The sequence below is a fragment of the Cetorhinus maximus genome, unplaced genomic scaffold (assembly GCF_964194155.1).
Source record: "Cetorhinus maximus unplaced genomic scaffold, sCetMax3.hap1.1 HAP1_SCAFFOLD_2544, whole genome shotgun sequence".
Classification (NCBI taxonomy): Eukaryota; Metazoa; Chordata; class Chondrichthyes; order Lamniformes; family Cetorhinidae; genus Cetorhinus; species Cetorhinus maximus.
In genome coordinates this window covers 8,736-36,187 of record NW_027598481.1, presented here as the reverse complement: position 1 = coordinate 36,187, position 27,452 = coordinate 8,736, and the positions used below count along the sequence as shown (strand labels likewise).

The window sequence follows — 27,452 nt, the reverse complement described above, 5'->3', positions numbered from 1 at the left end:
AAGACGCTCCTTGTGCTGATCTCTGTGTCTGAGCTTTTGGTTTCCTGTCCCTAATATCTCCCTGTGTGACTCGGTGTTTGATTCTCTTTGATAAGCCTCCTGTACCGTGCACTGGGATATGAAACGAGGGATATAAACGAGTAACGTGGTTGTTGTTTCTCTCAATAAGGGTGGTAGATACGTCACCATTGTCTGTTCCGTGCAGTAACACAGGCTTCTCAACATGGGTCAATCTTTACTTCTCTATTCCAGGTAAAACTGGACAGGAAACAGCTGGAGGAAAAAGATCAAAAAAATCCAGATGGCCCATCGTGGTCGGACTCATTGTCTTAATCTGCAACTGCGCTATTATTACAGGTCTCACAGTTCACGGTACGGGGAGGAACATCTCACTGTAACACTCTGATATATCCCACACCCCTCACTATAATACTCTGGTATATCCCACACCCCTCACTGTAACACTCTGATATATCCCACACCCCTCACTGTAACACTCTGATATAACCCACACCCCTCACTGTAACACTCTGATACATCCCACGCCCCTCACTGTAACACTCTGATATAACCCACATCCCTCACTGTAACACCCTGATATATCCCACACCCCTCATTGTAACACTCTGATATATCCCACACCCCTCACTGTAACACTCTGATATATCCCACACTCCTCACTGTAACATCCTGATATATCCCACACCCCTCACTGTAACACTCTGATATATCCCACATCACTCACAGTAACACCCTGATACATCCCACACCCCTCACAGTAACACCCTGATACATCCCAAACCACTCACTGTAACACTCTGATACATCCCACACCCCTCACTGTAACACTGATATATCCCACACCCCTCACTGTAACACTCTGATATATCCCACACCCCTCACAGTAACACCCTGATACATCCCAAACCACTCACTGTAACACTCTGATATATCCCACACCCTCACTTTAACACCCTGATACATCCCACGCCCCTCGCTGTAACACTTTGATATATCCCACACCCCTCACTGTAACACTCTGATATATCCCACACCCCTCACTGTAACACTTTGATATATCCCACACCCCTCACTGTAACACTCTGATATACCCCACACCCCTCACTGTAACACCCTGATATAGCCCACACCCCTCACTGTAACACTCTGATATATCCCACACCCCTCACTGTAACTCTCTGATATATCCCACACCCCTCACTGTGGCACTCTGATATATCCCGCACCCCTCACTGTAACACTCTGATATATCCCACACCCCTCACTGTAACACCCTGATATATCCCACACCCCTCACTGTAACATTCTGAAAAATCCCACACTCCTCACTGTAACACTTTGATATATCACACATCCCTCACTGTAACACTCTGATATATCCCACACTATCTCTCACTCCGGCTCCCGCTCTCAGTTCTACAGATGAACAAGGAGTGTGGTGGTGCTGACTTCCTGAACCAGACCTTGGCCATTGCCCTGCGGAACCTGACAGAGCTGGATGGAATGTTCCAGAAATTGTCCGAGACTGCGCGATCGCTCTGCCCAATGCTCCGAAGCTGTTCAGGTGAGTGGGAGCTGCCGGCAGTACTCCTGCCCCCTCCCGCATCATCCCACGTTCTGCCCCATTGGGATCACCCCCACCTCCTGTTTCCCCGCCCCCACCCCCTGTCTCCCCGCCCCCACCCCCTGTCTCCCCACCCCCACCCCCTGTCTCCCCACCCCCACCCCCACCCCCTGTATCCCCACCCCCACCCCCTGACTCCCCACCCCCACCCCCTGACTCCCCACCCCCATCCTCCCCATCCTTCAGACAAGGACTCAATCTCCAAGCGGGTGAAGGCCGCACTATCCCGGCCTCTGCCTCCCGGAGTTTGGGACAGGCGAGGGGATGAATCGATTGGAGGGGGGTCTGTCCGACAGATTGAAGGGATTGGATAAGGTGCAGGCAGGCAATCCAGTCTCGAAGCCTGAGGCCGACAAACAAAACCACGGCGACCGGACCCGAGGCGTTGAAAGCAATAAAGAGATTCGATTGGGTCGATGGAGAGAAACTATTTCCTCTGGTCCGGTGGGTTGTGGGGGAGCCGGGGAGGGGGAGTCGAGAACAAAGGGGAAGAAGGTTAAAATTCGAGCCAGGACGTTCAGGGGGGACATCAGGAAACACCTCTTCACAGAAAGGGGAGCGGAAATCAGGAACTCTCCACCACCCCACCCCCCCACCCGCAAAATAGACTGTGGGGGCCGGAGGTCAAAGGGAAACGTCAAAACTGAGATTGAGAGATTGTTGTTGTCACGGAACCGAGGGAGTTAAGGTAAAGAGGAGATCCAATAGAATGGTGTAAAATGCTCAAGAGGGACTGAATGGCCTCCTCCTGTTCCTGTGTAACAGGCTCGAGAGGCGCTGAATGGCCTCCTCCTGATCCTGTGTAACAGGCTCGAGAGGGGCTGAATGGCCTCCTCCTGTTCCTGTGTCACAGGCTCGAGAGGGGCTGAATGGCCCCCTCCTGTTCCTTATGTTTCGATGTACTTCTCTGAATTAAGTCTTTATAATTTTGCAGAGTCTCCCTGTCCGAGCGGTTGGAAAGTTCATAATCATCATTGCTATAAATTCTCAATGCATAAAGTAAACTGGGACTCGGCAAAACGACATTGTGAATCCCTAAATTCACACCTCATCATCATAAATACAAAACAGGAACAGGTGAGAATGACAGATGCATCGGTCAGAATGAGATAGAGAGAGAATATCCCTCTGCACCGTCCCCATCAAACATACAGCACGGGGTTAGATACAGAGTAAAGCTCCCTCTATACTGTCCCCATCAAACACTCGCAGGACAGGTACAGCACGGGGTTAGATGCAGAGAAAAGCTCCCTCAACACTGTCCCCATCAAACACACCCAGGATAGGGACAGCACGGGGATAGATACAGAGTAAAGCTCCCTCCACACCGTCCCCAATAAACACTCCCAGGACAGGTACAGCACGGGGTTAGATACAGAGTAAAGCTCCCTCTACACCGTCCCCAGTAAACACTCCCAGGACAGGTACAGCACGGGGTTAGATACAGAGTAAAGCTCCCTCTACACTGTCCCCATCAAACACTCCCAGGACAGGTACAGCAAGGGGTTAGATGCAGAGTAAAGCTCCCTCTAAACTGTCCACATAAAACACTCTCAGGGCAGGTACAGCACAGGGTTAGATACAGAGTAAAGCTACCTCTACACCGTCCCCATCAAACACTCACAGGACAGGTATAGCACGGGGTTAGATACAGAGTAAAGCTACCTCTACACCGTCCCCATCAAACACTCACAGGACAGGTATAGCACTGGGTTAGATACAGAGTAAAGCTCCCTCTACACCGTCCCCATCAAACACTCCCAGGACAGGTACAGCACGGGGTTAGATACAGAGTAAAGCTCCCTCTACACCGTCCACATCAAACACTCCCAGGACAGGTACAGCACGGGGTTAGATACACAGTAAAGCTCCCTCTACACTGTCCCCATCAAACACTCAGGGGACAGGTATAGCACGGGGTTAGATACAGAGTAAAGCTCCCTCTACACTGTCCCCATCAAACACTCCCAGGACAGGTACAGCACGGGGTTAGATACAGAGTAAAGCTCCCTCTACACCGTCCCCATCAAACACTCCCAGGACAGGTACAGCACGGGGTTAGATACTGAGTAAAGCTCCCTCTACACTGTCCCCATCAAACACTCCCAGGACAGGTACAGCACAGGGTTAGGTACAGAGTAAAGCTCTCTCTACACTACATGGACGAGGGTTTCAGCAGTCGATGAGCTGAGACCGGGGTGGTTTTGGTCGATGTTACGGAGTTGGAAAGAGGCCGTCTTGGTGACGATGTGGATATGAGGTGGGAATCCCGTCTCCAGGTTAAACACAACCCCAGGGTTGTGAACAGTCTGGTTCAGACTCAGAGAGTTCCCAGGATGGAGTCGGTAACTCGGGAATGGAGTTTGGAACAGAGACGGAAAACAACAGCTTCAGTCTTCCCGATATTTAATCAGAGGGAATGAGGGAGAATTTCCTGAGGAAGGTTTTGGGGCATTTTGGGTATCAGTTGTGTGTGCGTGTTTGTGTGAGTTAAGGCAGTCATACTAACTGATCACATTCCATCATTGTATCTGCTGCAGAATTTCATAAAGAAATCTATCGAGAATAATCCTGGGGTTTCCTGGATCGGACTAACAGATCGAGAGAGTGAAGGAAATTGGACATGGGTGGATGGGACCCAAGTGAGGTGGGTCCAGGCTTTGCATGGAGAGAGACAGCAGGACAGGGGGATTAGTTTGGGATTGATACAGGGCTATGGAGAGAGAGCGGGACAGTGGGATTAGTTTGGGATTGATACAGGGATATGGGGAGAGAGCGGGACAGTGGGATTGGTTTGGGATTGATATAGGGCAATGGGGAGAGTGTGGGGCAGTGGGATTGGTTTGGGATTTGTACAGGGCTATGGGGAGGGAGTGGGACAGTGGGATTAGTTTGGGATTGATACAGGGATATGGGGAGAGAGCGGGACAGTGGGATTGGTTTGGGATTGATATAGGGCAATGGGGAGAGTGTGGGGCAGTGGGATTGGTTTGGGATTTGTACAGGGCTATGGGGAGGGAGTGGGACAGTGGGATTAGTTTGGGTTTTGTACAGGGCTATAGGGAGAGAGCAGGGACAGTGGGATTAGTTGGAGATTTGTACAGGGCTATGGAGGGAGACCGGGGCAGTGGGATTAGTTTGGGATTGTACCAGGCTGTAGGAATCTTGCTGATTCTGTGCAGGAATGTGTCGGATTTTTATCGGTATTTTTTATTTCCCCATTTCCCAGTTTTACTCGATGGGGTCAGGGTGAACCGAATAATGCAGAAGAAAATGAAAACTGCGCCATTATCAGAAGAGCCAACTGGAATGATGTCAGATGTACCGATCAGTTCCGTTTCATCTGTGAGAAAAGGGCACTGCCCTGCGTCGAGGCAGCTGATATTGAGAAATATTGTTCCTGAAGAGAGACTGGGGTACAGAACAATATTGTCAGGATTGTCCAAAGATCCCAAGCCCCTCCTCCCTTCCCCACAATCCCCAACTGCCCGAGGCCACGTCCGTAAGGGTAAAGTTCATCTGTTCCCCTTTTCTCCCAGGTGGAGCCTCCTGCAGTGCCACCAGTTGTGGGAGGCGGGAATGACAGCGTGACGGTTGACATTGGAAAACCCCATTATAAATCCAGGCAGGAATCCGGCGACATGTAACAGGACAGAAGTCCTGCATTTCTCTAGCAGCTTTCACGAATTCAGATGATCCCCAACCTGCTTTTGCAGCCAATGAAGCAACTCCTTACAGTGTTTCCATAGTTGTCATGTCAGAAACAAGGCATTCAATTTGCGTGCAGTAAGCTCTCACTGGACTAAGAATTAAACTCGGTCACATCAGAAATATTCTTTGGACTTATTCTTCTCGGACTCTGTAAATTGTGTGAACTCATTTCAATCTCCATGGTTCTTGTACTGTTACTATCCATAGTTGTAAAAGTTTCCTTTTTCTATCCTCCATTACTGTGTCTGTGCATTTGTGTATGTGTGTGTGCGTGTGTGTGTTTGAATGTGAGAGTGTGAGGTGTTTTAATGTGAGTGTGTGAGCGTGAGTGTGTGAGCGTGAGTGTGAGCGTGTGTGTGAGCGTGTGTGTGAGCGTGTGTGAGTAGGCGTGTATGTGTGTTTGTGAGAATATGTTTGTGCGAGTGTGCGTGAGAGTGTGGATGGGTGTGTGCGAGTGTGTGTGGGTGTGAATGTGGAGGTTGACATTGTGAACATTCCTGCCCCGGGTTTTAAATGTAAATAAACTAACCCGAGTTGATCATAATGTGAGTTTGCTGTGAGTGATTAGTATAGTGGATCAGACACACTGATGGTTTGGGAAAACACACCACAACACACTTCACAAAGAATTCAAAACACCTTCTGCGTACGGACAGTTGGTGAGAGACAGAAGTACAGTTTTCCTATCTCTCTCCTGTCTGGAACAGTTCGTTCCTGAGGAACCTACCAACTCAGACATGTGTACAAGATCTCCAACTTTGTAATACTGCTCCCAAATTCTCAATTCCTTCATACACCAGCCTATGTACTTTTGCTTTAACCAATCCCTTAAGCATGTTCGGTGTCCTGACATTTACCCAGAAACTGACCACAATGAGCAGGAAAATCTCAGTATCTCTCTCTCTCTCTGTCCCGGTATATTTTTCTCTCTCTCCCTATCCCGGTATATTTTTCTCTCTCTCCCTATCCCGGTATATTTTTCTCTCTCTCCCTATCCCAGTATTTCTCTTTCTCCGTTTTTCTCTCTTGCACGAGCCACATCTTTCGCGCCTCTTCTTGGTCAATTGCTTCTTTTACCGATTAACTGAAATCTGTGTCGTTCTCGTCCTCGTTCCTTAAGCCAACGAGACAGTTTCTCCTGATCTATCCACGATGCTGCTATCCCTTTCAGAGAAACATAGAAACGAGGAGCAGGAGCAGGCCATTCGTCCCTTCGAGCCTGCTCCGCCATTCATTATGATCATGGCTGATCATCCAACTCAATAGCCTGCTCCCGCTTTCTCCCCATACCCTTTGATCCCTTTCGCCCCAAGAGCTATATCTAACTCCTTCTTGAAAACATACAATGTTTTGGTCTCAACTGCTTTCTGTGGTAACGAATTCCACAGGCTCACCACTCTCTGGATGAAGAAATTTCTCCTCATCTCAGTCCTAAATGGTCTACCCCATAGCACCAGACTGTGAGCCCTGGTTCTGGACTCCCCCACCATTGGGAACATCCTTCCTGCATCTACCTTGTCTAGTCCTGTTAGAATTTTAGAGGTTTCTATGAGATCCCCCCCTCATTCTTCTGAACTCCAGCGAATATAATCCTAATCGACTCAATCTATCGACATATGTCAGTCCCGCCAACCCAGGAATCAGTCGGGTAAACCTTCACTGCACTCCCTCGATAGCAAGTACATCCTTCCTCAGATAAGGAAACCAAAACTGCACACAATATTACAGGTGTGGTCTCACCAAAGCCCTGAACAATTGCAGCAAGACATCCCTGTTCCTGTACTCGAATCCTCTGGCTATGAAGGCCAACGTACCATTTGCCTTCTTTACCGCCTGCTGCACCTGCATGCTTACCTTCAGCGACTGGTGTACAATGGACACCCAGGTCTCGTTGCACATTCCCCTCTCTCAATTTATAGCCATTCAGATAATAGTCTGTCTTCCTGTTTTTGCTACCAAAATGGATAACCTCACATTCATCCACATTATACTGCATCTGTCATGCATTTGCCCACTTAGCTTGTCCAAATCATACTGAAGCATCTCTGCATCCTCCTCACAGCTCACCCTCCCGCCCAGCTTTGTGTAATCTGCAAATTTGGAGATATGACATTTAATTCCCACATCTAAATCATTAATATATATTGTGAATAACTGGGGTCCCAGCACCGATCCCTGCGGTACCCCACTAGTCACTGCCTGCCATTCGGAAAAAGACCCGTTTCTTCCTTCTCTTTGTTTCCTGTCTGCCAACCAGTTTTCTATCCATCTCAATACTACCCCTAATCCTGCGCGCTTTAATTTTACACGCCAATCTCTTATGTGGGAAATGTCGAAAGCCTTCTGAAAGTCCAAATGAACCACATCCACTGGCTCCCCCTCATCAACTCTACTCGTGACATCCTCGAAAAATTCCAGTAGATTTGTCAAGCATGATTTCCCTTTCGTAAATCCATGCTGACTCTGTCCGATTCTGCCACTGTTTTCCACGTGCTCAGCTATTAAGTCTTTTATAATGGACTCTCGAATTTTCCCCACTACCGATGTCTGGCTGACTGGTCTATAATTCCCTGTTTTCTCTCTGACTCCCTTTTTAAATAGTGGGGTTACATTAGCTACCCTCCAATCTGTAGGAACTGTTCCAGAGTCTATAGAATCTTGGAAGATGACCACCAATGCAGCCACTATTTCTAGGGCCACTTCCTGAAGTACTCTGGGATGTAGATTGTCAGGCCCCGGAGATTTAACAGCTTTCAATCCCATCAATTTCCCCAACACCATTTCCCTACTAATACTGATTTCTTTCAGTTCCTCCTTCTCATTAAACCCTTTGTTCCCCAATATTTTTGGTATGTTATTTGTGTCCTCCTTTGTGTAGACAGAACCAAAGTATGTATTTAGTTGGACAGCCATTTCTTTGTTCCCCATTATAAATTCCCCTGTTTCTGACTGTAAGGGACCTACATTTGTCTTCACTAATCTTTTTCTCTTCACATACCTATAGAAACCTTTACAGTCAATTTTTATGTTCCCTGCAAGCTTACCCTCGGGCTCTATTTTCCCCTTCTTAATCAATCCCGTGGTCCTCCTTTGCTGAATTCTAAACAGCTCCCAATCCTCAGGTCTGTTGTATTTTCTGGCCAACTTGTATGCCTCTTCCTTGCATCTAATACTCTCTTTAATTTCCCTTGTAAGCCATGGTTTGGCCATCTTTCCTGTTTTACTTTTGCGCCAGACAGGAATAAATAATTGTTGCAGTTCACCCATGCACTCTTTGAATGTTTGCCAATGCCTATCCAACGTCATCCCTTTAAGCAACGTTTCCCAATCCATCATAGCCAACTTGCACCTCACACCATCGTAGTTTCCTTTATTAAGTTTCAGGACCCAAGTCTCAGAATCAATTACATCGCTCTCCATCTTGATGAAGAATTCTATCATATTATGGTCGCTCATCCCCAAGGGGCCTCGCACAACTAGATTGCCAATTATTCCTTTCTCATTACACAATACCCAGTCGAGGATGGGCTGTTTTCTCGTTGGTTCCTCAAAGCATTGGTCCAGAAAAACATCCCATATACACTCCAGGAATTCCTCCTCTACGGTATTGTTACTAATTTGATTTGCCCAATCTATATGCAGATTAAGGTGACCCATAATTACACATGTTCCTTTATTACATGCTTCTCTAATTTCCTGTTTAATGCCATTCCCAACATCACCACTACAGTTTGGGGGTCTATATACAACCCCCACTAACGTTTTTTGCCCCTTAGTGTTTCTCAGCTCTACCCATACAGATTCAACATCGTCGGGGCTAATGTCTTTCCTCACTATTGCGTTAATTTCCTCTTTAACCAGCGATGAAACTCCACCACCTTTTTCTCTTTGTCTGTCCTTCCTAAATACTGAATACCCCTGGATGTTCAGTTCCCTTCCCTGGTCACCCTGCTGCCATGTCTCCGTAATTCCGACTATATCATACCTGTTTACATCTATTTGCGCAGTTAATTCATCCACTTTATGCGAATGCTCCTCGCATTAATGCACAAAGCCTTAAGGCTTGCCTTTTTAACATTACTTGTCCCGTTCCCACTATTTTTCACTGAGGCCCTGTTTGATTCTGGCCCTTGATTTCTTTGACTATCACTTATCTTATTCCGCTTTCTGTCTTTTGTTCTTGTCTTTGATTCCCCTTTCTCTGACTCCTTGCATTGGTTCCCATTCCCCTGCCATTTTAGTTTAAATCCTCCCCAACTACTCTAGCAAATGTTCCCCCTAGGACATCAGTCCTGGCCCTGTCCAGGTGTAACCCATCCGGTTTGTACTGGTCCCACCTCCCGCAAAACCAGTCCCAATGCCCCAGGAACCTGAAACCATCCCTTTCACACCATCTCTTCAGCCACGTATTTATCTGATATATCCTGCTATCTCTTCACTGACTAGCACGTAACACTGGTGGTAATCCTGAGATCACTACCTTTGAGGTCCTACTTTTCAACTTACTTCCTAACTCCATATATTCTGCTTTTAGGATCTCATCCCTTTTCTCAACTGTGTCGTTTGTACCAATGTGCACCACGACCACTGGGTGTTCACCCTCCCGCTTCAGAATGTCCTCTAGCCGCTCTGAGACATCCATGACCCGAGCACCAGGGAGGCAACGTACCATCCTGGAGTCTCGTTTGCAGCCACAGAAATGCCTCTCTATTCCCCTTACAATTGAATCCCCTGTAGCTGTTGTGTTCCCACACATTTTACTCCTCCCCTGTGCAGCAGAGCCAACCATAGTGCAACGAATTTGGCTGTTGCTGCTTTCTCCTGAGAGGCCATTCCCCCCCCAACAGTATCCAAAGCGGTATACCTGTTTTGCAGAGGAATAGCCACAGGAGATTCCTGCACTGCCTGCCTAGTCCCCTTGCTTTGCCTGGTGGTCACCCATTCCCTTCCTGCCTGTGGACTCTTACCCTACGGTGTGACCACCTCTCTATACGTCCCTATCCACGATACTCTCCACCTCGCGGATGCTCCACCGTGTCCCCAGCCGCCGCTCCAGCTCCAAATCCCCGGCTTCCAGGAGCTGCAGCTGGAGATACTTCCCGCACACAGGCTGGTCCCGGGTACTGGAGACGTGCCCGGCTTCCCACATAGAGCAGGATGAGCACACCACGGCTTTGAGCTCTCCTGCCATGACTGACCCCTTTAAATTAAATTAAACCTTTTGGAAGATACTTAATATCAAATAATATCAATTACTCTCGGGCCCTTCATCCCTACTCCTCGCTGTTACAGAATATAGTCCCTTACAAACGATGAACCACAAAATAAGATCTTAAACACTCTCAGCAATAAAAGTAGTAAACGCTGACCCGGCCGTACTCATTGTCCTCGAAGGATCACCTCGTTCCCGCCTCACTGAACTCCCTTAGTGACCTTTGCTCCCTCTCAACTCCCGGCTCCTCTCGCGATTCACTTCAACTGACACAGAGCGCGCAGGGGGCGGGGTCACACAGAGCGGGCTGGGGGCGGGGTCACACAGTGCGGACAGGGGGCGGGGTTACACAGAGCGGGCAGGGGGCGCGGTGATACAGAGCGCGCAGGGGGCGGGGTGACACAGGGCGCGCAGGGGGCGGGGTGATACAGAGCGCGCAGGGGGCGGGGTGATACAGAGCGGGGACGGGGCGGGGTCACACAGTGCGGACAGGGTGCGAGGTGATACCGAGCGTCGTTCCTCCTCCTAGCGGCGAGGATTGGAACTGCATGTGTGGGTTGTGGACAGAAACAAAAACAAAAATACCTGGAAAATCTCAGCAGTTCTGGCAGCATCGGTGGAGAGGAGCACAGTTGACTTTTCGAGTCTCTCCACCGATGCTGCCAGACCTGCTGAATTTTTCCAGGTATTTTTATTTTTGTTTTGGATTTCCAGCATCCGTAGTTCTTTGCTTTTATCTCTGGGTTGCGGACAGTATTGACATAGTAGTTCCTCCTCCTAGCGGCGAGGATTGGAACTGCAAGTATGGAGTGGATGGTGTTGACTCAGTGGTTCCTCCTCCTAGCGGCGAGGATTGGAACTGCAGGTGTGGATTGTGGATAGTGTTGTTCAGTGGTTAATCCTCCTAGCGGCGATAATTGGAACTGCAGGTGTGGGTTGTGGGCAGTGTTGACCCAGTGGTTCCTCATCCTAGCGGCGATGATTGGAACTGCAGGTGTGGGTTGTGGGCAGTGTTGACCCAGTAGTTCCTCCTCCTAGCGGCGATAATTGTAACTGCAGGTGTGGGTTGTGGGCAGTGTTGACTCAGTGGTTCCTCATCCTAGCGGCGATGATTGGAACTGCAGGTGTGGGTTGTGGATGGTGTTGTTCAGTGGTTAATCCTCCTAGCGGCGATAAGTGGAACTGCAGGTGTGGGTTGTGGGCAGTGTTGACTCAGTGGTTCCTCATCCTAGCGGCGATGATTGGAACTGCTGGTGTGGGTTGTGGATGGTGTTGTTCAGTGGTTAATCCTCCTAGCGGCGAGGATTGGAACTGCAGGTGTGGGTTGTGGGCAGTGTTGACTCAGTGGTTCCTCCTCCTAGCGGCGAGGATTGGAACTGCAGGGATAAAAACAAAAAACTGCGGATACTGGAAATCCAAAACAAAAACAGAAATACCCGGAAAAACTCAGCATGTCTGGCAGCGTCGGCAGAGAAAAGCAAAGTTGACATTTCGAGTCCACATGACCCTTCAAGAGAACTAAGTAAATATAGGAAAGGGGTGAAATATAAGCTGGTTTAAGGGGGGTGGGGAGAAGTGGGGGGGGGGTTGTTGGGACAAGCAAGCAGTGATAGGAGGAGATAACCAAAAGATGTCACGGAAAAAAGAACAAAGAGGTGTTGAAGGTGGTGATATTATCTAAAAGAATGTGCTAATTAAGAGTGGCGAACAGGACAAGCAAGGTAGCTCTAGTGAGGGTGGGGTGAAATAAACAATGGGTGGAATACATTTAAAAATAATGGAAATAGGTGGGAAAAGAAAAATCTATATAAATTATTGGAAAAAACAAAAAGGAGGGGGAAGAAACTGAAAGGGGATGGGGATGGAGGAGGGAGTTCAAGATCTAAAATTGTTGAACTCAATATTCAGTCCAGAAGGTTGTAAAGTGCCTAGTCGGAGGATGAGGTGCTGTTCCTGCAGTTTGCGTTGAGCTTCACTGGAACAATGCAGCAAGCCAAGGACAGACATGTGGGCAAGAGAGCAGGGTGGAGTGTTAAAATGGCAAGCGACAGGGAGGTCTGGGTAATGCTTGCAGACAGACCGAAGGTGTTCTGCAAAGCGGTCACCCAGTCTGCGTTTGGTCTCTCCAATGTAGAGGAAACCGCATTGGGAGCAACGAATTCAGTAGACTAAGTTGAGGGAAGTGCAAGTGAAATGCTGCCTCACTTGAAAGGAGTGTTTGGGCCCTTGGACGGTGAGGAGAGAGGAAGTGAAGGGGCAGGTGTTGCATATTCTGCGTTCGCATGGGGTGGTGCCATTGGAGAGGGTTGAAGGTAGGGGGTGATGGAGGAGTGGGCCAGGGTGTCACGGAGGGAAAGATCCCTACGGAATGCCGCCGGAGGGGCGGGGGGGGGGTGAAGGGAAGATGTGTTTGGTGGTGGCATCATGCTGGAGTTAGTGGAAATGGCGGAGGATGATCCTTTGAATGTGGAGGCTGGTGGGGTGATAAGTGAGGACAAGGGGGACCCTATCATGTTTCTAGGAGGGAGGAGAAGGCATGAGGTCGGATGCGCAGGAGATGGGCCGGACACGGTTGAGGGCCCTGTCAACTACCGTGGGTGGAAAACCTCGGTTAAGGAAGAAGGAGGACATGTCAGAGGAACTGTTTATGAACGTAGCATCATCAGAGCAGATGCAACGGAGGCGAAGGAACTGAGAGAATGGGATGGAGTCCTTACAGGAAGCGGGATGTGAGGAGCTGTAGTCGAGGTAGCTGTGGGAGTCGGTAGGCTTGTAATGGATATTGGTGGACATTCTATCACCAGAAATTGAGACAGAGAGGTCAAGGAAGGGAAGGGAAGTGTCAGAGATGGACCATGTGAAAATGATGGAGGGGTGGAGATTGGAAGCAAAATTAATAAATTTTACCAGGTCCCGATGAGAGCATGAAGCAGCACTGAAGTAATCATCGATGTACCAGAGAAAGAGTTGTGGGAGGGGGCCGGAGTAGGACTGGAACATTATATCTGCTGCAGAATTTCATTAAGAAATCTATCGAGACCAATCTTTCGACTTACTGGATTGGACTAACACATCGAGAGACTGAAGGAAACTGGAAATGGGTGGATGCGACCCCAGTGAGGTGAGTCCCAGAGTCGCATGGAGAGGGAGCGGGACAGTGGGATTAGTTTGGCTATTTGTACAGGGCTATGGGGAGAGATCGGGAAAGTGGGATTAGTTTGGGATTGATACTGGGCTATGGGGAGAGAACGGGGCAGGGGGATTAGTTTGGGATTGATACAGGGCTATGGGGAGAGAACGGGGCAGTGGGATTAGTTTGGGGATTGATATAGGGCTATGGGGAGAGAGTGGGGCAGTGGGATTAGTTTGGGGATTGATACAGGGCTATGGGGAGACAGCGTGGCAGTGGGATTAGTTTGGGATATGTACAGGGCTGTAGGAATCTTGTTGATTCTGTGCAGGAATGTGTCAGGTTTTTATTAGTATTTTTTATTTCTCCAATTCCCAGTTTTACTCGATGGTATCAGGGTGAATCGAATAATGGGAAAAAGTAATGAAAACTATGCCCTTATCAGAACAAGTGGCTGGTATGCTTACTGTTGTTCTGATCGCTTCCGTTTCATCTGTGAGAAAAGGGCACTGCCCTGCATCGAGGCAGCTGATATTGAGAAATATTGTTCCTGAAGAGAGACTGGGACACAGAACGAGTGTCAGGATTGTCCAAAGATCCCCAGCCCCTCCTCCCTTCCCCTCAATGCCCGACTGCCCGAGGCCACGTCCGTAAGGTGAAAGTTCATCTGTTCCCCTTCTCCCCCAGGAGGAGCCTCCCGCAGCACCACCAGTGGTGGGAGGTGGGAACGACAGTGTGACGGTTGACATTGGAAAACCCCATTATAAATCCAGGCAGGAATCCGGCAAAATGTAACAGGACAGAAGTCCTGCATTTCTCTAGCACCTTTCACTAACTCAGGAGATCCCCCAACCTGCTTTTGCAGCCAATGAAGCAACTTCTTACAGTGTTTTCATAGTTGTCATCTCAGAAACGAGGCTTTCAATTTGCATGCAATAAGTTCCTGCTGGACTCGGGATTGAACTCGGTCACATCGGAAATATCTTTTGGACTTTTTCTTCTCGGACTCTGGAAATCATGTCAACTCATTTTCATCTCCTTGGTTCTGGTACTGTTACTATCCATAGTTGTTAAAGTTTATTTTTCTGTCCACCATTAGTGTGTTTGTGTGTGTGTTTGTGTTTGAGTGTGTCTGTGTGTGCATGTCTGCGTGTACATGTCTGCGTGTGTGTGTGTCTGTATGTGCCTGTCTTTGTTTCTCTGCGTGTGTGTGTGTGTATATCAGTGTGTGTGTCTGTGTGTGCATGCCTGTGTTTGTGTATGTATGTGGGTCTGCATGTATGTGTGCGTGTGTGTGTATGTATGTGTGAGTGTGTGGTGTTTGATTTTGTGCGTGTGAGTGTGTGTATGTGTATCTGTGTGTATGTGTGTGCTTGTACGTGTGAGTGAGTGGGTGAGTGTGAGAGTGTGTGGTTGAGTGTGCTTGTGAGTGTGTGAGTGTGTGTGTGTGTGCGTATAGACCTTTTCCAGTTATAACAAGCAGTCGAGAGGCTTGTGAAATGATTTTGAATTCTGCCAATGTTCCCTGAAGCCATGTTGGCTCTCCCATTGCTTGGCAAAATTGTAAAGCGTTCGGCAGCTGCTGTACATGGTTAATTGAACCACTTTGTCACACAGATCTCAGAGGAAGTGGGATTACAAAATTGGAAGAAAATAGAAACAGTTTTGAGGAAGTTTTCGCCCTGACATCGAGTCTGAGGAAGACTGAGACACATCTGAGAGAGTGGGAGAGAGAAGCAGACAGGACAGGAACGGAGGAGAGAGACCCCCTCAGACACAAACCATGGAGCAGGACACCGACTACATGAATATGGGACACATCAAAAACAACACGACAGCGCCCAGTGAACGTAAGTTAAACTGTTCAACAGAGGGAGATAGACAGAGAGAGTGAGAGATTGAGAGAGAGGCAGAGAAATGGAGAGTGATATTGCGAGTGCGAGAGACTGAGAGAGGTGGTGAGAGAGATTGAGGCTGAGAAAGACAGAGAGATGGTGAGAGAGATTAAGAAAGAGAGAGATGGAGAGAGAGGCTGAGGCAGAGAGAGAGAGGCTGGGGCAGAGAGAGATGGTGAGAGAGACAGGTGGTGATAGAGATTAAGAGAGATTGATAGTGAGAGAGAAAGATTGAGAGTGAGAGAGCGAGAGAGAAATAGTGAGGGAAATTGAAAGAGAGAAGCATTGGGAGAGATTTAGAGAGAGGGAAAGAGAACAGAGAGAGAGTGATAGGGAAGAGAGAGCGGGAGAAACAGAGATAAATACCGGGACAGGGTGAGCTTTACTCTGTATCTAACCCCGTGCTGTACCTGCCCTGAGAGTGTTTGATGGGGACGGTGTAGAGGTAGATTATTCTGTATCTAACCCCATGCTGTACCTGTCCTGGGAGTGTTTGATGGGGATAGTGTAGAGGGAGCTCTACTCTGTATCTAACCCCATGCTGTACCTGTCCTGGGAGTGTTTGATGGGGACGGTGTAGAGGGAGCTTTATTCTGTATCTAACCCCGTGCTGTACCTGTCCTGGGAGTGTTTGATGGGGATGGTGGAGAGGGAGCTTTACTCTGTATCATGCACATCCTGACTTCATTCAGCCTTCCCCCTCATCACTCTCACTCTCTCTCTCACTCTCTGTCTCTCACTCACCTCTCATGCGCTCTCCCTGTCTCTATCTGCCTCTCTCTTAGTTTCTCTCCCTCTCTCTCTCTGTCTCTCTCTCTCTATCTCCTCCTTTAAGACGCTCCTTGTACCGATCTCTGTGTCTGAGCTTTTGGTTTCCTGTCCCTAATATCTCCCTGTGTGACTCGGTGTTCGATTCTCTTTGATAAGCCTCCTGTACCGTGTGCACTGGGATGTGAAATGAGGGATATAAATGAGTAACGTGGTTGTTGTTCCTCTCGATAAGGGAAGTAGATACGTCACCATTGTCTGTTCCGTGAAGTTACATGGTCTGCTCAACATGGGCCAATCTTCACTTCTCTATTCCAGATAAAACTGGACAGGGAACAGCTGGAGGAAGAAGATCAATAACTTCAACACATCTCGGCATCGCCTGCCTCATTGTCTTAATCATCAGTTTGGCTATTGCGATAGGGCTAAGAGTCCAAGGTAGGAAGTTGAACCTCACACTCAAACTGTTACAGAGAGTGAACGGAGGCAAATCTGAGCTCCTTTATTTTCTCATCCTCTGTCCGTAAGCAGGGGTGTTTTCATGTTGGAAATAGGCTGTGGTGCGTTTACCCAAACCCTCAGTTTGTGAGGTCAGACTTTAAAGGGAGAAGCACCAACAACTCTCTAGATGTAAATCAGCAGTGTAGTTTATTCATACATTCAAACCCGGGAGATCATCACAACTTCACACACACATATGCACACAACAGGAACATAGGAAAAAGGTGGGATGGCCAGAGTTCAGAAAGTCCGAGTCCATCGAGCGTTCCTTCACAGAGGAGATACAGTTCAGGCGAGTCTGGCTCACTGAAGCAGGATTTAAAGAATCCCTTTCAAGCTGATCGGGATGCAGTGAGATGAGGTTGGGCCACAAAGAGTTGGACTGCCCAGGAGGTTGCTGAAGGAATTTTCCAGAGAAACATGCTCCGAGCAGGCTTAGAAATGACACAGGCTGTCGATCAGCCTGGAGTCTTGCTTTGATGATTGCTAGCAGGAGTTTGAACAGAACACAGAGTTGTGAATGTAATAATGTAATATCAAATCCTTCCAAAGGCCAGAAGCTTAGGTCATGTGATGTTGCCCATTAAGGAGCCTAACAAGAAGTTTCTATGCCTCTGGTCAAAATCCATTGTCCAACATTGGAGATAGAGGATTGTGTTTAGCACATCTGCAGGTATAATGAGTGTCCAAGTCTTTCCCGTTATTATAAGGCCAGGCTGCAGAGAAAGGTTGTCCACTGGTCCCTGGTGTTGTTAATCGTAAGGTTTCCTCACAGTACAAGGTGTGAGGTTCCACAAGGATGAGGGGGGACCTTTGTGCCGTGAATGCTGTTGGAAATTGGCTCACTGTAACACTCTGTTATGTCCCACAGCCCTCGCTGTAACGCTCTGATATATACCACACCCCTCACTGTAACACTCTGATATGTCCCACAGCCCTCGCTGTAACGCTCTGATATATCCCGCACCCCTCGCTGTAATACCCTGATATATCCCGCACCCCTCGCTGTAACACTCTGATATAACCCGCACCCCTCGCTGTAACACTCTGATATATCCCACACCCCTCACTGTAACACTCTGATATATCCTGCACCCCTCGCTGTAACGCTCTGATATATCCCGCACCCCTCGCTGTAACACTCTGATATATCCTACAGCCCTAGCTGTAACGCTCTGATATATCCCGCACCCCTCGCTGTAACGCTCTGATATATCCCGCACGCCTCGCTGTAACGCTCTGATATATCCCGCACCCCTCGCTGTAACGCTCCGATATATCCCGCACCCCTCGCTGTAACGCTCTGATATATCCCGCACCCCTCGCTGTAACGCTCCGATATATCCCGCACCCCTCGCTGTAACGCTCTGATATAACCCGCATCCCTCGCTGTAACACTCGAATATATCCCGCACCCCTCGCTGTAACACTCTGATATATCCTGCATCCCTCGCTGTAACACTCTGATATATCCTGCACCCCTCACTGTAACACTCTGATATATCCCACACCCCTCGCTGTAACACTCTGATATATCCTGCACCCCTCACTGTAACACACTGATATATCCCGCACCCCTCGCTGTAACACTCTGATGTATCCAGCACCCCTCGCTGTAGCACTCTGATATAACCCACACTATCACTCACTCTGACTCTGTCTCTCAGTTCTAAAGATGAACAAGGAGTGCGGTGGTGCTGACCCCCTTAATCGGACCTTGGCCATTGCCCATCGGAACTTGACAGAGCTGGATGGAACGTTCCAGAAATTGTTCGAGACAGCACGATCGCTCTGCCCAATGCTCCGAAGGTGTTCAGGTGAGTGGGAGCTGCCGGCCGTACTCCTGCCCCCTCCCGCAACATCCCATGCTCTGCCCCTTTGGGGTCACTGCCACCCCCACCCCCTGTCTCCCCACCCCCACCCCCAGTCTCCCCAACCCCACCCCCTGTCTCCCTACCCCCACCCCCTGTCTCCCCACCCCCACCCCCCGTCTCCCCACCCCCAACTCCACCCCCAGTCTCCCCACCCCCATCCTCCCCATCCTTCAGTCAAGGCCTCAATCTCCAAGCGGAGGAAGGCCGCACTATCCTGGCCTCTGCCTCCTGGAGTTTGGGACAGGCGAGGGGATGAATCGATCGGGGAGGGGGGGTCTGTCTGACAGATTGAGGGGATTGGATAAGGTGCAGGTGGTCGATCCAAACTTGAAGCCTGAGGCCTACAGGCGAAACCACGGCGACCGCACCCGAGGCGTTGAAAGCAATAAATAGATTCGATTGGATCGATGGAGAGAAACTATTTCCTCTGATCCGGTGGGTTGTGAGGGAGCTGGGGAGGGGGAGTCGAGAACAAGGGGGAAGGAGGTTAAAATTCGGGCCAGGACGTTCAGGGGGGACATCAGGAAACACCTCTTCACACAAAGGGGAGCGGAAATCAGGAACTCTCCCCCCCACCCCCGAAATAAACTGTGGGGGCCGGAGGTCAAAGGGAAACATCAAAACTGAGATTGAGAGATTGTTGTTGGGGATGGAGGGTCACGGAACCGAGGGAGTTAAGATACAGAGCAGATCCAATAGAATGGTGTAAAATGCTCAACAGGGGCTGAATGGCCTCCTCCTGTTCCTGTGTAACAGGATCGAGAGGGGCTGAATGGCCTCCTCCTATTCCTAATGTCCCGATGTATTTCTCTGAATTAAGTCTTCATAATTTTGCAGAGTCTCTCTGTCCGAGCGGCTGGAAAGTTCATAATCATCATTGCTATAAATTCTCAACGGATAAAATAAACTGGGACTCGGCAAAACAACAATGTGAATCCCAAAATTCACACCTCATCTTCATAAATACAGAACAGGAACAGGTGAGAATAGCACAGGCATCTGTCAGAATGAGATAGAGAGAGAATATCGCTCTGCACTGTCCCCATCAAACACTCCCAGGACAGGTACAGCACGGGGTTAGATACAGAGTAAAGTTCCCTCTACACCGTCCCCATCAAACACTCCCAGGACAGGTACAGCACGGGTTTAGATACAGAGTAAAGCTCCCTCTACACTGTCCCCATCAAACACACCCAGGACAGGTACAACACGGGTTTAGATACAGAGTAAAGCTCCTTCTACATCGTGCCCATCAAACACTCCCAGGACAGATACAGCACGGAGTGAGATACAGAGTAAAGCTCCCTCTACACTGTCCCCATCAAACACTCCCAGGACAGGTACAGCAGAGGGTTAGATACAGAGTAAAGCTCCCTCTACACTGTCCCCATCAAACACTCCCAGGACAGGTACAGCACGGGGTTAGATACAGAGTAAAGCTCCCTCTACACTGTCCCCATCAAACACTCCCAGGACAGGTACAGCAGAGGGTTAGATACAGAGTAAGGCTCCCTCTATGCCACATGAACGAGGGTTCCAGCAATCGATGAGCTGAGCCCGGGGTGGTTCTGGGTGATGTTACGGAGTTTGGAAGAGGCCGTCTTGGTGACGATGTGGATATGAGGTGGGAATCCCATCCCCAGATTAAACACGACCCCAGGGTTGTAAACAGTCTGGTTCAGACTCAGGGAGTTCCCAGGATGGAGTCGGTAACTCGGGAATGGAGTTTGGAAATGAGACGAAAAACAAAAGCTTCAGTCTTCCCGATATTTAATCAGAGGGAATGAGGGAGAATTTCCTGAGAAAGGGTTTGGGGCATTTTGTGCATCAGTTGTGTGCGTGTGTGTGTGAGTTAAGGCAGTCATTCTAAGTGATGTCACTCCATCATTGTATCTGCTGCAGAATTTCATAATCAAATCTATCGAGAACAATCCTGGGGATTACTGGATCGGATTAACAGATCGAGAGAGTGAAGGAAACTGGAAATGGGTGGATGGGACCCAAGTGAGGTGAGTCCCAGCGTCGCATGGAGAGAGAGAGCAGGACAGGGGGATTAGTTTGCGGATTTGTACAGGGCGATGGGGATAGAATCGGGCACTGGGTTTAGTTTGGGATTGATACAGGGCTATGGGGAGAGAGCGGGGCAGTGGGATTAGTTTGGGATTGATTCAGGGCTATGGGGAGAGAGTGGGGCAATGGGATTAGTTTGGGATTGATACAGGGCTATGGGGAGAGAGTGGGGCATTGGGATTAGTTTGGGATTGATACAGGGCTATAGGAAGAGTGCGGGACAGTGGGATTAGTTCGGGATTGATACAGGGCTATGGGGAGAGAGCGGGACAGTGGGATTAGTTTGGGATTTGTACAGGTCTATGGGGAGAGAGCGGGGCAGTGGGATTAGTTAGGGATTGATTCAGGGCTATGGGGAGAGAGTGGGGAAGTGGGATTAGTTAGGGATTTATATGGGGCAATGGGGAGAGAATGGGGCACTGAGATTACGTTGAGATTGATTCAGGGCTATGGGGAGAGAGTGGGGCAGTGGGATTAGTTTGGGATTGATACAGGGACATGGGGAGAGAGTGGCGCAATGGGATTAGTTTGGGATTTGTACAGGGTTATGGGGAGAGAGCGGGGCAGTGGGATTAGTTTGGGATTGATACAGGGCAATGGGGAGAGAATGAGGCAGTAAGATTACTTTGGGATTGATTCAGGGCTATGGGGAGAGAGTGGGGCCGTGGGATTAGTTTGGGATTGATACAGGGCTATGGGGAGAGAGTGGGGCAGTGGGATTAGTTAGGGATTGATACAGGGCTATGGGGAGAGTGCGGGACAGTGGGATTAGTTTGGGATTGATATTGGGTTATGGGGAGAGAGCGGGATAGTGGGATTAGTTTGGGATTTGTACAGGTCTATGGGGAGAGAACGAGGCAGTGAGATTACTTTGGGATTGATTCAGGGCTATGAGGAGAGAGTGGGGCAGTGGGATTAGTTTGGGATTGATACAGGGACATGGGGAGAGAGCGGCGCAGTGGGATTAGTTTGGGATTTGTACAGGGTTATGGGGAGAGAGCGGGGCAGTGGGATTAGTTTGGGATTGATACAGGGCTATGGGGAGAGAGTGGGGCAGTGGGATTAGTTTGGGATTGATACAGGGCTATGGGGAGAGCGTGGGGCAGTGGGAGTAGTTTGGGATTGATACAGGGCCATGGGGAGAGAATGAGGCAGTAAGATTACTTTGGGATTGATTCAGGGCTATGGGGAGAGAGTGGGGCCGTGGGATTAGTTTGGGATTGATACAGGGCTATGGGGAGAGAGTGGGGCAGTGGGATTAGTTAGGGATTGATACAGGGCTATGGGGAGAGTGCGGGACAGTGGGATTAGTTTGGGATTGATATTGGGTTATGGGGAGAGAGCGGGATAGTGGGATTAGTTTGGGATTTGTACAGGTCTATGGGGAGAGAACGAGGCAGTGAGATTACTTTGGGATTGATTCAGGGCTATGAGGAGAGAGTGGGGCAGTGGGATTAGTTTGGGATTGATACAGGGACATGGGGAGAGAGCGGCGCAGTAGGATTAGTTTGGGATTTGTACAGGGTTATGGGGAGACAGCGGGACAGTGGGATTAGTTTGGGATTGATTCAGGGCTATGGGGAGAGAGTGGGGCAGTGGGATTACTTTGGGATTGATTCAGGGCTATGGGGAGAGAGCGGGGCAGTGGGAATAGTTTGGGGATTTGTACAGGGCGATGGGGAGAGAATCGGGCAGTGGCATTGGCTTTGGATTGATAGAGGGACATGGGGATAGAGTGGGGCAGTGGGATTAGTTTTGGATTTGTTCCGGGCTGTAGGAATCTTGTTGATTCTGTGCAGGAATGTGTCGGATTTTTATCGGTATTTTTTATTTCTCCATTTCCCAGTTTTACTCGGTGGGGTCAGGGGGAACCGAATAATATGCATCATAATGAAAACTGCGCCATTACCAGAGGAGCCGACTGGAATGATTACAGTTGTGCTGATCAGTTCCCTTTCATCTGTGCGAAAAGGGCACTGCCCTGCATCGAGGCAGCTGATATTGAGAAATATTGTTCCTGAAGAGAGACTGGGGCACAGAACGAGAGTGTCAGGATTGTCCAAAGATCCCCAGCCCCTCCTCCCTTCCCCACAATCCCCGACTGCACGAGGCCACGTCCATAAGGTGAAAATTCATCTGTTCCCCTTCTCCCTCAGGTGGAGCCTCCTGCAGTGCCACCAGTGTTGGGAGGCGGGAATGACGGCATGACAGTTGACATTGGAAAACCCCATTATCAATCCAGGCTGGAATCCGATGAAATGTAACAGGACAGAAGTCATGCATTTCTCTAGCACCTTTCAGTAACTCAGGAGATGCCCTATGTTCTTTTGCAGCTAATGAAGCAACTCCTTACAGTGTTTTCATAGTTGTCATGTCCAAAACAAGGCATTGAATTTGCGTGCAGTAAGCTCCCACTGGACTCAGGATTGAACTCGTTCACATCGGAAATAACCTTTGGACGTTTTCTTCTCAGACTCTGGAAATCATGTGAACTCATTTTCATCTCCGTGGTTCTTGTACTGTTACTATCCATAGTTGTAAAAGTTTCCTTTTTCCGTCCTCCATTACTCTGTGTGTGTGTGTGTAGTGTGTGTGTGTGTGTATGTCTGTGCATGTACATATTTGTTTCTTTGTCTCTGTGTGTGCGCATTTGTGCTTGTGGGCATGTGTGTGTGCAAGTGTGTGTGCATGTGTTTGTGTGTGAGAGTGTGTGGGCATGCATGTGTGTGTGTGTGTGTGTGTATGCGTGTGAGTTTGTGAGTGTTTGTGTGTGTGAGAGAGAATGTGTTAGAGTGTGTGTGTGGTCCAGAGTGTGACATTATGAACACTCCTTCCCCGGGTTTTAAATGTAAATAAACTAACCCGAGTTGATCACAATGTGAGTTTGCTGTGAGTGTTTAGTAAAGTGGATCAGACACACTGAGGGTTTGGGAAAACACACCACAACGTTCTTCACAAAGAATTCAAAACACCTTCTGTATACGGACAGTTGTTGAGAGACAGAAGTACAGTGTGCCTGTCTCTCTCCTGTCCGGAACAGTTTGTTCTGAGGAACCTACCAACACAGACATGTGAACAAGATCTCCAACTTTGTAATACTGCTCTCAAAGTCTCAATTCCTTCATACACTAACATACGCACTTTTGCTGTAACCATTCCTCTCCCGACGCTCTGTTATGATGCAGCAGATGATGTGTGCCAGGCGGATCAAATCCACGAGGGAATCCTGATCATGTGGTCACAACTGTTTTGCAATTTATATTTTAATTCGAGATGTCTGCCCTGAATTCAGTAATAATAAGTCCACCAAGTCTCTAGAGATTCTTTACAAACCTAAATTAAACATTCATTAACAAATCAAAAGATTGCAAGCACATACACAGGTCGACAAATTACTACTGTAATAACTCCAAAAAGCCCCTAATTAATCGAGCTTCCAGCTACACCCTCCTTAAGGCAACAGGAAAAAGCAATTTGATTTTAAACAGATCCATGCAATTCATCACATTACGCTGGATAGTAGAATCCAAAGTTGCTTTTCCCAGCTTCAGTTTCTGTAGACAGCTTATTGCACAAATACTGGAGGCTTTTCACACTTCTGGGAGATCTTGCAATGCCTTTCTCTATGACACACAGCTTCTTCTCCTTTATACACGTTTCTCCCTTTCAATGTAAATCCCATTGTTCCCATAAGTTTTGGAACTTTACCTTTCTCATAATAGAAATCTCTTTATGGTGCTGATACTATCAGTCACCATTGGGAAAAATAAACACACTGCTGGGCCTCGCTTCTCTGGCGAGGCGTAAACATCCCACCGTCTCTTTGAAATTCAAACCACTCTGATTGATCTAAAAATGCAAATTCTCCTCACCGCACATTCTAAAACTTTTCAGCCATGTTTACCTATCGAGCATTTCGAACCGAGCTTCTTTTCATGGATCTCATCCTCCAGACCAGCTGACTCCAAGCCGATTAAACACAGAAAAACGATCCAAACCCCACTATTCACCTACTTTTACAATAAATCACACTAATATTATGAGAATTATTGTACTTCCATTACAGCTCTTTGCCAGTGTCCCTGAGTTTTTATTTATTAGTTCATGGGCTGTGGACACCCCTGGCTTGGCCAGCATTTATTGCCCATCCCTAATCGCACTTGCTCAGAGGGCATTTAAGGGTCAACCCCATTGCTGCGGGTCTGGAGTCATGTGTAGGCCAGACCAGGTAAGGGCGGCAGATTTCCTTCCCTCAAGGGCATTAGTGAACCAGATGGGTTTCTTAGGACAATCGCCAATAGTTTCATGATCACTTAATCTCCAGATTTTTATTGAATTCAAATTCCACCCTCTGCCGGGTTGAGATTCGAAACCAGGTTTCCCAGGGCGTCAACCTGGGTCACTGGATTACCAATCCGGTGAAAATACCACTACGCCATCACATCACCTTCTCATCCCACACGCTCCGAAGGTCGATGTTCTTCAGTCTTCCCTCTGAGGTGACTCTTCCCTTGCAGAGCCTTCATTGTTTTTGTCACGTGAGGGTGCTCGGGGTTGAAAGGATTATCACGTGGGACGGGAGGGACAGTATCGCCCACCCCATGATGAAGTAAGAGTCACATGACAAAGACCCGGCACATGACGGATAATGTGGGAAAGTGTGGAATTGTCCATTTTGGCAGGAAGAATAAAAGAGAAGCACATTATCTAAATGGTGAGAGATTGAAGAGCTCTGAGATGCAGAGGGATCCGGGTGTCCTAGTCCATGAATCGCAAAAGGTTAGTCTGCAAGTACAGCAGGTAATTAGGAAAGCTCATAGAACATTATCGTTTATTGTGAGGGGGAATTGAATACAAAAGTAGGGAGGTTATGCTTCAGTTATACAGGGCGCTGGTGAGACCACATCTGGAGTACCGTGTATGGTATTGGTCTGCTTATTTAAGGGTGGATGTAAATGCATTGGGAGCAGTTCCGAGAATGTTTACTGGGCTAATACCAGGATTGGGCAGGTTGTCTTAGGAGGAAAGGTTGGACAGGTTAGGCTCGTATCTGCTGGAGTTTAGAAGGGTGAGCGGTGACTTGATTGACATAAATAAGATCCTGAGGGGTCTTGAGAGGGTGGATGTGGAGAGGATGTTTCCTCTTGGGGTTGAATCTAGAATTCGGGGTCACTGTTTAAAAATAATGGGTCGCCCGATTCAGAGGGAGAGGAGGAGAATGATTTTTTTCTCTCTGAGGGTGGTGAGTCTTTGGAACTCTCTTCCTCAACAGGCAGTGGAAGCAGAGCCTTTGAATCTTTTTAAGGCTGAGCGAGATGGATTCATGATTGACGGGGGGGGTGAAAGGTTATCGGGGGGTGGGCAGGAATGTGGGGCGAGGTCACAATCAGGTCAGCCATGATCGTATTGAATGGCGGAGCAGGCTGGAGGGGCCAAGTGGCCTGCTCCTGCCCCTAATTGGTAGATACGCCTGGTGAAGGGAGGGGGAGGAGAAACTCATGCCTTAGACTGGGGAAAGCCTGTTGCCTTGTGTGTCTGTCTGAAGTGACGTTCATAACCAGTGACTGTTCAGGCACATCTAAGTCTCTGCGATTGCTCATTAGGCAGTGACATCCAACAGACCGCCTGGGTCTCAGAGGTGGGATCCTACACCAGTCTCTTGTAGCTCGGACACCCCATGAGCTATACTCTGCTTCCCGGAACGGCTGCTGACGTGCTCTCCCATTCCATGAAGGATGATGTCCTGCCAGACATGGGAGGAACACCCACACCTGCCTCTGAGACACCGTGCCTCAGGGCCCAGAATTCTGTGGGTGATTGAATCCCCCGGGGCTGTAACTTGCGGGGGAGGGGGGGCGAGGGAGGGGGGGGGAGGGGTGTGAGTAGAGGAGGGGCTGGAGTTGGCTCAAACCCGTGGCTGCAAAAAGGAAGCCACAGAAACACAATGTTGATAGCTAAAGGCATAGGTTCATGTCATCATTGAAAGTGGGTTAGTTGACCTGGGGGAGGTGTAATAAAATGGGTTAAGAGGTGGGATATGCCAATGTATGACAGTCAGGTGTTAGACTAGAGACAGAGAGAAGGAGAGCAAGAGAGAGAGATGAAGAGAGAGATTGAGAGAGAGGGAGACAGAGAGAGATATGGTGTGAGGGAGGGAGGCAGAGAGAGAGATGGTGAGAGAGAGGGAGGCAGAGAGAGAGATGGTGAGAGAGACTGAGAGAGAGAGTCAGAGAGAGAGATGGTGAGAGAGAGGGAGGCAGAGAGAGAGATGGTGAGAGAGAGGGAGACAGAGATGGAGATGGTGAGAGAGACTGAGAGAGAGAGTCAGAGAGAGAGATGGTGAGAGAGATTGAGAGAGGGGGACAGAGAGAGAGATGGTGAGAGAGATTGAGAGAGAGGGAGACAGAGAGAGAGATGGTGAGAGAGATTGAGAGAGAGGGAGACAGAGAGAGAGATGGTGAGAGAGATTGAGAGAGAGGGAGACAGAGAGAGAGATGGTGAGAGAGATTGAGAGAGAGGGAGACAGAGAGAGAGATGATGAGAGAGATTGAGAGAGAGGGAGACAGAGAGAGAGATGGTGAGTGAGACTGAGAGAGAGGGAGACAGAGAAAGAGATGGTGAGAGAGAGGGAGACAGAGAGAGAGAT

General features: G+C 48.7%; 1 protein-coding gene across 1 annotated transcript; it reads left to right on the top strand.

Moving 5' to 3' along the window:
• Positions 1-256: 256 nt before the first annotated feature.
• On the top strand, positions 257-23,681 carry LOC144677445 (perlucin-like protein). The gene is made up of 5 exons (XM_078537537.1): positions 257-372; positions 1,436-1,585; positions 19,574-19,716; positions 20,639-20,745; positions 22,653-23,681. Exons 2-5 carry the CDS (start codon positions 1,444-1,446, stop codon positions 22,825-22,827), a joined length of 567 nt encoding a protein of 188 aa, XP_078393663.1. The 5' UTR covers positions 257-372; positions 1,436-1,443; the 3' UTR covers positions 22,828-23,681.
• The last annotated feature ends 3,771 nt before the right edge of the window (positions 23,682-27,452 follow it).

Coding starts and splice junctions, on each gene's coding strand:
- LOC144677445 (XM_078537537.1), top strand. CDS start 1,444: ATGAACAAGGAGTGTGGTGGTGCTGACTTCCTGAACCAGACCTTGGCC. Junction 19,717..20,638: donor TAAATACAGAACAGGAACAG/GTGAGAATAGCA, acceptor TATCTGCTGCAG/AATTTCATAATCAAATCTAT. Junction 20,746..22,652: donor GTGGATGGGACCCAAGTGAG/GTGAGTCCCAGC, acceptor TCCATTTCCCAG/TTTTACTCGGTGGGGTCAGG.